The sequence below is a fragment of the Sminthopsis crassicaudata genome, chromosome 3, assembly GCF_048593235.1.
Source record: "Sminthopsis crassicaudata isolate SCR6 chromosome 3, ASM4859323v1, whole genome shotgun sequence".
Taxonomy (NCBI): Eukaryota; Metazoa; Chordata; class Mammalia; order Dasyuromorphia; family Dasyuridae; genus Sminthopsis; species Sminthopsis crassicaudata.
In genome coordinates, this window is record NC_133619.1 from 565,208,894 (window position 1) to 565,218,572 (window position 9,679).

At 35.2% G+C, this 9,679-nt stretch overlaps 1 protein-coding gene across 3 annotated transcripts in view; it reads left to right on the top strand.

The window, feature by feature from the left end:
- Nucleotides 1–8,469, top strand: part of ITM2B (integral membrane protein 2B) — a 29,904-nt gene extending 21,435 nt beyond the window's left edge. The window contains exons 2-6 of one of the 3 annotated variants that reach the window (XM_074307709.1): nt 836–964; nt 4,509–4,712; nt 5,463–5,573; nt 5,855–6,005; nt 7,688–8,469. In XM_074307709.1, the coding sequence (XP_074163810.1) occupies nt 836–964; nt 4,509–4,712; nt 5,463–5,573; nt 5,855–6,005; nt 7,688–7,773 (681 nt within the window). In that variant the 3' untranslated portion in view covers nt 7,774–8,469. Of the gene's footprint in view, nt 1–835; nt 965–4,505; nt 4,713–5,462; nt 5,574–5,854; nt 6,044–6,973; nt 7,077–7,687 lie in introns of those variants that run through there. The other 2 variants (XM_074307708.1, XM_074307710.1) reach the window with 2 other exon arrangements.
- The last annotated feature ends 1,210 nt before the right edge of the window (nt 8,470–9,679 follow it).

Sequence of the window (9,679 nt, forward strand, 5' to 3'; positions counted from 1 at the left end):
CATATCTTTGACAAATTGAAATTGTTACACTCCCTCCTTGTGAATCCTGTTCTTTTATACCGTTATATAAGTTGACAAAAAGAAAGGCTGTATTTCTGGTGCAAAGTAGAAGGTACCTGCAGTGAACTATCAGATGATAATTTTTAGTTCTTCATATTTTCATTTAGAGATGTTTAATCCTTTTTTGGTCCCTTGAATGTATTTTTACCTATTTTGTTAAATATTTCCCAATTACCTATAAAAAATTAAACATTCATTTTTAAAATTAGGAGTTTCAAACCTTTCCTTCTTCCACCATTGAGAAGGCAAGCAATATGTATTTATCCTTACTATCAATAGTTGATAATAAAACTATAACAACTTCCCCCATTAGCTTTAATTAGCTTTTTTGACCTTTTGAATATCAAAAGATAGTGTATTTATTATGAAAGTCATCTAAGGAAAATGGGAACCACACAAAACATATTGCTCCTGCAGATCTGCTGCAGTAGCCAGGGACTGGTGATATTTTCCTTCCACAAAGGCATAATCTTATTAAGGAGGTGGTAGAGTTACAGAATAGAAAGAACATAGATTAACAAGGGTCAGGAGACTCAATTCTGGGACTGTCCAGGATGTGTGGTCTGAGTGACCATGATACTTGCTTTTCAGTACATAATTCATTAGGGTTATAGCCAGTCATCCTATAAAGGTCACATCATTTGTTCTCAGGTTTACATCTGTCATTAAAATGGGAGGTTGGATCATGTTTCTTAAGGGGTCTTCCTTCCAGTCCTAAGATTGTATTTCTAAGTAGAGATGTAACAATGCCCCCTTGCCTTTGTTTCATGATTAGGATCCAGATGAAGTGGTCCCAGTTGGCCAGAGAAGAGCCTGGTGTTGGTGCATGTGTTTTGGACTTGCATTTATGCTTGCTGGAGTAATCCTTGGAGGGGCATACCTGTACAAATACTTTGCATTTCAGGTGAGTAGAGGTGGAATCCACTGAGTTTTCTTTCTCTTCCTTGTCTGTATTTTGGAAAGTTATTATTGACTTCCTGTGCTATTGTTGTCCTCCCCTTTGACTGTGTGGCCTTTAGCCATGTGCCTAGTAGTTATTTTAAGGCTCTTTAAATCTCCCAGTGACATTTTGGCTAAACTCATGCAGCAGACCCTGAAAGCAAAACCATACTGTGTGTTTTTGAAATGCATTGACTGAAGAGCAGAAATTCTTGGAACATTTTTCAATTAGATTATCTTTCCTATTTCTACAATATTTAGTAGCTAATGGAGAGTGGGACAGCTTTTCTTGACTACCAGCTCAATAAATCAGCTTGTAGCATCAACAGCCTACAGCTTGGGAGATGTTGGGTCAGGTCCCAGTTCAGGCTCCCTCACAGCAGTCTAATTCTCTTAGGTTCCTAGTATCTTGGCATCCTGTACTTTTCTCTTCCCATGATTGGTTTGTTCTTTTTCTAAAACATTTAATTGTGCCAGCAATGTTACTGGAATAAAGTAGTTTTTAAAGGTTTTTTTTTTTTTGTAAACTAGAGTTTTAAGCAGTAATGACAATAATTTAAGATCGGTATTATAATAATTTCTATAATTTGAATTTATTCTGTTCATTTTACCTTTTTTTTGGCAATATTTATTTATAGCTAGGATCTTGTTTTTCTGTCTCTTAAGGAATTTTTGAGGAGCAAAAAAAGACTTTTAATTAATAACTTGACAGTTATTACTATTTTAAAGTCCAGAGACATACTTTTTGATTACAGTGGAATGAACATTGACTTTTAGAGGAAGTGGTTTCAAATCCTGACTCTGATACTTAATGCTCTTGGACAATCACTTAACCTCCTTAAGGCCTGAGTTTCTATATCTGTGAGGTGAGAATTGGACTAAATAGTCTCTGAGATTCCTTCCAGCTCTAAATCTGCATTCCCGTGACCACAGTAGATCTCCTTTGATAGAGAAATTTGTGTAACTTAAATCCATATGAAATTCAGTTACCAGATAGAGTCCATATGGAATTCAGTTACTAGATAGGTGCAAGTTTACTAAAGTGCATTCTGTTGGCCAACTAGAATATTTGAATGAAAAAGCTTAGGTCTTAATTTACTGATGCAGTAAACACAGGAAAGTAGGAGATTTGAAGTCAGGGAAATGCCAACCTCTGGACTTCAGAGATTCCTCAGTTGTAAAACCAAGGGTGTGGACTCTGATATCCCCTCTAGGCCGAAGTCTTTATGCCTGTTTTAATAATTATGTTTGTGTTAACCCCTCATATTTTCTGACCTATTTTACCATCTTCCCAGAATCCTCCTCTCCCTCTTATTTTTAATTCAATAGTTTAGGTACCCAATAATTTCTGTCTTATGTAAGTGTTGTTACTATATCAATATGAAACATAATATGTTGGTCCTGCAAAGTGGTAAATTTTATTCTTCTATTTACCCTATCTTTCCATAGTCCAGAAGTTCTGAAATTCTTTTTGATCCAAAGATTCCTTTGGCAGTCTAGCAGATAGATCCCCCTTTCAGAATGATACCTTTAACCATTATAGGATTCCAAAGTAAATGATTATTTATAAAGATATCAAAATATTTCATGTTTTCAAATGTCCAAAACAAAGTTCACAGAATCCCTGACCCAAGCTAACTTAGTTTCTAGTCTCTTTTGATCTTCATAATAACTTCAATGAAAATAGTTTATTTATTTTTTAAATCATTCATCAATAGCCCAACCCACCTGTTCATTCAGTCATGGTTTAGATTCTCTGAGCCTTGTTGGTGTTGCAGAGGAGAACCCGTCAGTCCCAGGAAATTCCTATTACTGTTCGAATATTTTAATAATGATTATATTAAAATATCTCTGGATGAAGAAACATCATAAGATGATGGTCAGCCTCAGAGCACCAATAACTATGGGGCTGTGTTACGATAAAATACAAAAACCAAGGGATGGTGAGTCAGGAAATCTGTATTCTCTCCTCATTTCTGCTATAGACTTATCATTCACTTGATCAAGTCAGAATCTCTCTGGTCTTGTGAGGGTCTGGTGTTAGATGATCTCTCTGGGAACTCAGAATTCACTTTAGACAGTTGAGTGAATGGTAAACAGCACAATTCTCTTGACTGAAGTTAAGCAAAGCAAATTGATTTTCAAAAATCTTTAGTAAAATTTTTTTTATTCCTAAGAAAAATCAGCCTTGCTTCATAATTTCAGTCCCTTATTTTAATATCCTTTAAAATAGGGTTTGATGCATTTTTAAAAATAGCTACTATTTATATATAGTGCTTTAAAATGACCTCTTTTTATATTCATGACAACCTTGGGAGGTAAATGCCATTATTATTCTCAATTTATAAATGAGGAAACTGAAGTAAGCAAGTTAAGTGACTTGCTCAGGGTCACATAGGTAGATGACATTATTATCCCCAGTTTACAATGAGGAAACTGAGGTAAACAGGTTAAATGACTTGCTTAGGACCACATGGCTAATAAGAGGAAGGCAAGATTTGAACACAGGCCTTCTTCATTCCAGGCCCAGCACTCTAATTAGCCACTTCTGAAGTTTCTTTTTTACATTTCTTTTTTTCTTAATTAAAATGTTGTATTTTCAAAACCTATGCATAGTTTTCAATATGACCTTATAAAATTTTTTCCTCCCACTTCCTCCCCTAGACAACAAGTAATGTTAAACATTATGTTAAGTAATAGCATGTAATGTTAAACGTGTGCAATTCTTCTGAAGTTCCTTAATGTTAATAGCTTGTGAGTTTATCAAGGGCCGGGACGGTGGTCTAATTCTTCCTCCCCAGTAAGGATGGACAATATTCAAAGAAGTTAAGTATGTTGTTCAATATTCACTTAGTTTCCAAACAGTCACAGCATATGACATTTGTATGACCCATTTTTATTTTGTGGAAATACTTTTCCTCTATTATTCCATTTTAGACTCAAAAATCAAGTCTTATAAAAGGTACTCCACGCATATGTATCAGTTCGCAGACAGATTTCAGAAAAATATCTTCTGGGTACAGGCCAGGAGGAAGAACAGCAGGCTTGAGCTTGTACAAATGCTGAAAACTTTGGAAAGCCTTTTTTCTTCTCAGAAAATATCCTCCTTTTTGGGACACATCTTTACAAAAATGTATTTTGAATTTTTCAGACAGGGGCGTGCTTAAATATGTGTTCCCTTTAAATTTACCTGTCATCAGATGAACAATTCCTTTTATACTCTCTTCCTGTCATGTTTAAGGAAGGGGGAAAAAAACCCAGAACCCAAAACGCCCCTACTCCTTTTCCTCTTTCTCAGAAACAATTTTAAACAGGATCTCTACTTCAGAATCTTGATCTTAAAGAAAAATGTGTTGGAGACCTGTAATTAATTTGTCCTATTTGACATCTTAAAATAAGAGTTTGCAAGCAAAGTATTTGGGTTAGAAGTGGTAACTTAAGTAACAATTAGCTTTTAAAGCTTAGGCTCACAGTGAATCATGGAGATGATTTCAAATTCTCTATAGCAGGATGATGTCTACTACTGTGGAATCAGATACATCAAAGATGACTTGATCCTAAATGAGCCCTCTGCAAATGCTCCAGCCGCTCGCTACCAGACAATTGAGGAAAATATTAAGATCCTTGAAGAAGATAATGTTGAATTCATCAGTGTGCCAGTCCCAGAGTTTGCTGATAGCGATCCTGCCAACATTGTTCATGACTTTCACAAGGTGAGCTACTCATTCTGAGTTGTAAAAGGCCAGTCATTTATTTCATTAACTTTTACCTCTCTAGTTTCTATAATTAAAGTGTTTCACTTATTTGATAATATAGTAAGTACCATGCTACTTGGAGCCACGGTGTTTTGTTTTGTTTTTTTCCTAAGCGAGCTACATTTCTTCTGCCCCAAAAGCTTACATGGGCAAGTTTTGATTAATTATGTATGAATTCATTAATCTTATAACCTGAGGGCATTTATTCCTTTTTTAGTGGGTTCTGGTTCTCTTAAATGCCATCCAGAAGACTGCTTTTTCCTTATTGTCCACCATGCTTCTACTTCTCTATTTCCCAAGTCAATATTATTATTTGCCATTTTTTCATTATCTTCTCTGTTCTTCATCAGCAATACAGAAAAACTAGAATTTGTGTCAGTCAGCTTCATCTAGCATTATGAAAAATCACTGAGAGACTATTGTTAGCTGTTGTAGAATGAAACCTTGACTAGTCTTCAGCGAGTAAATGAAAATAATGTTGCCTACTACTGCATAGAAGTCATTTTTGCTTTTCTTTTTCTACTTGTTCCTCTCTCCCTATCTCACCAATGATTTCAAATTCATTTAGGGCAGAATGATTTATTATAAGAGTGAGAGGACATCTTTTACATTTTCTTTAGTTAGTTCCATGTAAAATATTAAAATGCATTTTCTGCTAATCCTATAAATATTCAAATAATGTGACTAAAATACTCCTTTCTCTTTCAGAAACTTACAGCCTATCTCGACCTTAATTTGGATAAGTGTTATGTGATTCCTCTGAATACTTCCATTGTAATGCCTCCCAAAAACTTATTGGAGTTGCTCATCAATATCAAGGTAAAGAAAATTTTTAATTCTATCCACTGATATTACCATGGACTTATGGGGTGGAGAGATAAGAGGAATTCATGTCAGGAAACCAATTTTTCCACTAAAACAGTTCAGAATTTTGCAAAGGAAATGGTGCTTTAACATCTGAGGGTTTATTCTAATTCCATAAGTTTGTCATTTCTGATGTTTATATTTAGCTAGCTTATAAAGATTGGGAATTGTGGTTATTGCTTTTATTTCCCTGGAGAGCATGTGGTGATATATATTTGCATTTTTTAAAAATGTAGGCTGGTACCTATTTGCCTCAGTCCTACCTAATTCATGAGCATATGATCATCACTGACCGCATTGAAAATGTTGATCAGCTGGGTTTCTTTATTTATCGTCTATGCCATGGCAAGGAAACTTACAAATTGCAACGCAGAGAAACCGTTAAAGGTAAGTCTTTCCTTTTAATATCTTAGACATAAAAAATTGTATGTTGGAGCTTACTGTGCAATTGAATTTTATTCACATTAAAATAAAGGCTTTTGACTTAGTGGTTCTGCTATGGACAGTTCATAGCTCTAGGGCTGGACATGATCTCAAAGACTCTTTAGTTCTACTCTTATTTTACAGATGGGGAAACTGAGACCCAGAGATACTAGATGAGTTGTCTAAGGTTACACTGGGAGTTTTCTTCAGGGACAAGAATCAAATCCAGGTCCTCCCCTGACTCCTAGGGTCAGTTTCTCTTAGAAAGTGGAGCTAAAAGAGACCTGCGGCCATCTGATCAAACCCTTTAATTTTACATATGTGTAAACTAAGGTCGAGAGTAAATTATTGTTTACAGTAATAAATGACTTGCCCAGGATTGTACAAGTAGAGATAGGATTTGAGTCTATGCTGTGTTGTAGTAAGGGAAAACTTGGGTTATTAGATCTTGATCTTTAATTAAGCATATATGTGCTCCTTGCATGTCCAGTTGATTATAAGAAAGGACCTTGTGAACCTCAAGATTCAGCCGCATAAATAGTAGCTTTCTGTGGCCACTTTTTTGTATTCTAAACCCATTCTTTTGAGGTAGAGACAGGAGGTCAGAAATTAGTAGAGTGTATTTGGCCCTGGGCCCTACTTGAAATGCTGTCTTAGTCGACACTTCATGGAGTTGCCCATTCCAGAATGGCAGTTTTGGTTGGGCTGCGTTTCAAAGGTTTTTGCAGTCTATACAGTGCCATACATGAATGGCTTCTCAAGTAAATACTCAGGCATTTAGAGTTAAGGGTTCTTTGTGTAGGGAATAAGTTTTCCTTTGAACACAGCCTATGTACTGTGTATCAATCTGCCAGCAGTCTGTAGTTTTGATTGGAATGAGAAAGACAGGGAATCAGGAACATGGCTATGTCATTGCAGTCATCTCCTAACAGAGAAGATGAGATACATGTATACTTGTGAAAATAGAATATACAAACAAAATTTAGCAACTTTTGGGGAAGGGATGGATAGAAAAAAAGAACCAAAAATGCCATAGTGATATGTATGTCATCTGGTTCATGGTGTGTGCCATCAACAGTTGGTGAGCTGTTCATAGTTTTTATTTGAAAGTTATTTGAATTAACATTCCACCCTCCAGGTAAGGAGAAGAATATGGGCAATGAAAGTCATAATCTTGGGGAACACTAGCATTTCAGCCAGAAAAATGGTAAAAATAGTTCTCGTTTAAGATATACCTGAAAGCCAAAAAGTAATAATTAACTTGAATTACAAAAAATTTCTTATTTTATTGGGAAAAGGGCTCTGTGTTGGTCTTTTAATTGACAGGTTATTCAGACTAGTGAAGATAGAAAATGCAGAAAGGGGAAATATTACTTGGTTTCATGAAGCATAGGTCTTTGACAGTGGATGGTTTTCTAACCACCACAATATTATGCATCTTCTCAGTTGTAAAATGTGACACCATCACTGACCAAAGATTAGTGGGTCAAGATACTTTAGGGCAGGACTGGTTTCATTATAGTCTGTACTTACTATCACCCAGCAAAGTAATGGCACATAGTAGTGACATTTGATAAATGCTTATGTGATGAAATATAAACAATGTAAAAACCAAAAGGCTTTAATCAGCTCTCTTGCTCTCACAGGTATTCAAAAACGTGAAGTTGAAAATTGCATCAAGATCCGGCACTTTGAAAACAGTTTTGCGGTGGAAACACGCATTTGTGCATGAACATAAAATGAAAAACACAATTCTGGTGAAAAATTTTAATACAGCAGTATAATCCCACCCTTTGTATTTTGTGCAGTGATTCTTTTTAAAAAAATTTTTTTTTCATGTAAGTAGTAAGCAGGGTTCTGTTATCTTTTCATTTCATAATACCATTAAAAGCAGTAAATTCAAAGAATCATTCTTTCCCTTTCCCCCTCCCTCAAGTGTGGTTTCTTTCATATTTGACTTAGTAATTGTATAAAGTCATAGATATCAGTACATTTCATGTGACAGGCCTTAAATATTAAGGAGAATAAAATTTCTTTGACACATTTGTCAGGATTTTTATGTTTTTACTTTTCTCCTTTGAGGGAAGGGGATATTGAGGGGGACTGGGAAATCTAACCTTGCATACATACAAAGTGAGCTGTAGTAACCATTTGTCATTGTTATTTACCCTGCTGTCTAGTTTGTTGCAGCATTTAAACATGCATTTGAATTTTCCTCCAATTACTACAATGTGCAGTATTTTCAGTGTCATATCTAACTCTTTAGGTTATGATTTCCAACTTGATGTTTTAATATACTAAGCACCTGCTGTAACAGTAATTCAGAAAATGTAATGGAATTTAAGCAGCAACTTGTGTTACTAATTTGTATATAACCCATGTATGTGCAATGGAAGGAATATAAATCTTACAAAATTGTTTGTCTAAAGGACTTGTGTTTTTTTCTTCCCCCACATTAAAAAATAATGAGGAATATTGGCTCTTTATGGCAGAAGCCATTCCTGGGAAGGAATAAAATATAGGATGAAAACAAAATGCACTTTATAAGATTTATAATGAATATGCCCATAGCAAATGCAAGATGTTTCTGTATCTAAAGTAGTTTTTTCATTGAGTAGTTAGAAAAGTACCCAGACCTTGACCTTGATCTTAAAAGATGTTCTGAAATAGGAGCTTTATCATTAACTCTAATAATTTTGAACAGAACACTTCCTTATTTAACTAAAGTAATGTTACTTTATTAAAATACAAAAGGTAGGTCAAAGTAATCCCTGAAAATTACTCCCTTACTGATGGGAGATTTTGAAAGATAGGATCATTATGATTCTTTAATGTATTTTTACATTGCTTCCCTCCAGGACAAATTTAGAGCCCATCACCTCTTAATGTGCCCATGAGTGACTCCTTTGTAATTCTCTAAGTCTGAAAACAATTGCTTTGGGAAAGTGTTTAGAGGCCCTAAAGGATGCTAGATTATATAAATCTTAGCTGCAGAATCTCTAGCTTGGACCAAATATAGCCAGCAAGCTATTTTATCTGACTTCTGACCTTTTCTTGGCTCAGTCTGTGTGCAATGTAGGATTATATTGGGCTAGTTAATCATTTTGGTATTGGGCATTTTTTTTCAAGGCATGTTGACTCCTTCTTACCCTTCTGCCCCTCCCAATCTTTCTTCTAATTCTAAAATTCTGTCAATTCACAGGAAAATCCAAAAATGGGCAAACATCATGCCTCAGAAGATAGGGATGTGGCAATGTTAATAGAAGAAAAAGAGTATTGTATTAATGATCTACATTGCTACTTTAACCAGGCAACTGGCACACTACAGTTTTGAGTTTGGTCCTATTTAGAATTTCTCTTAAGACTACAGGGGCCAGAAGTCATGAATTCCTAATTTAAAAAATGCTATTCTACTCTAATGTTGCAGTTAGGTAGAATCATATTCACACCACTCTTTACATACTCACTCTCCCTGTCCAGATAATAGGATCCCAACCTTGTAGTCATTTCTCTAAGAAGTAATTAGGTGTGATGAGATTTGGAGTTAAGGAAAACTTGGGTTGATGTCTTGGTGCATATTGGATTTTTAACCATAGACAAAATCTCTTAACTATGCATTGTCCCCTAGGAACTTTCTA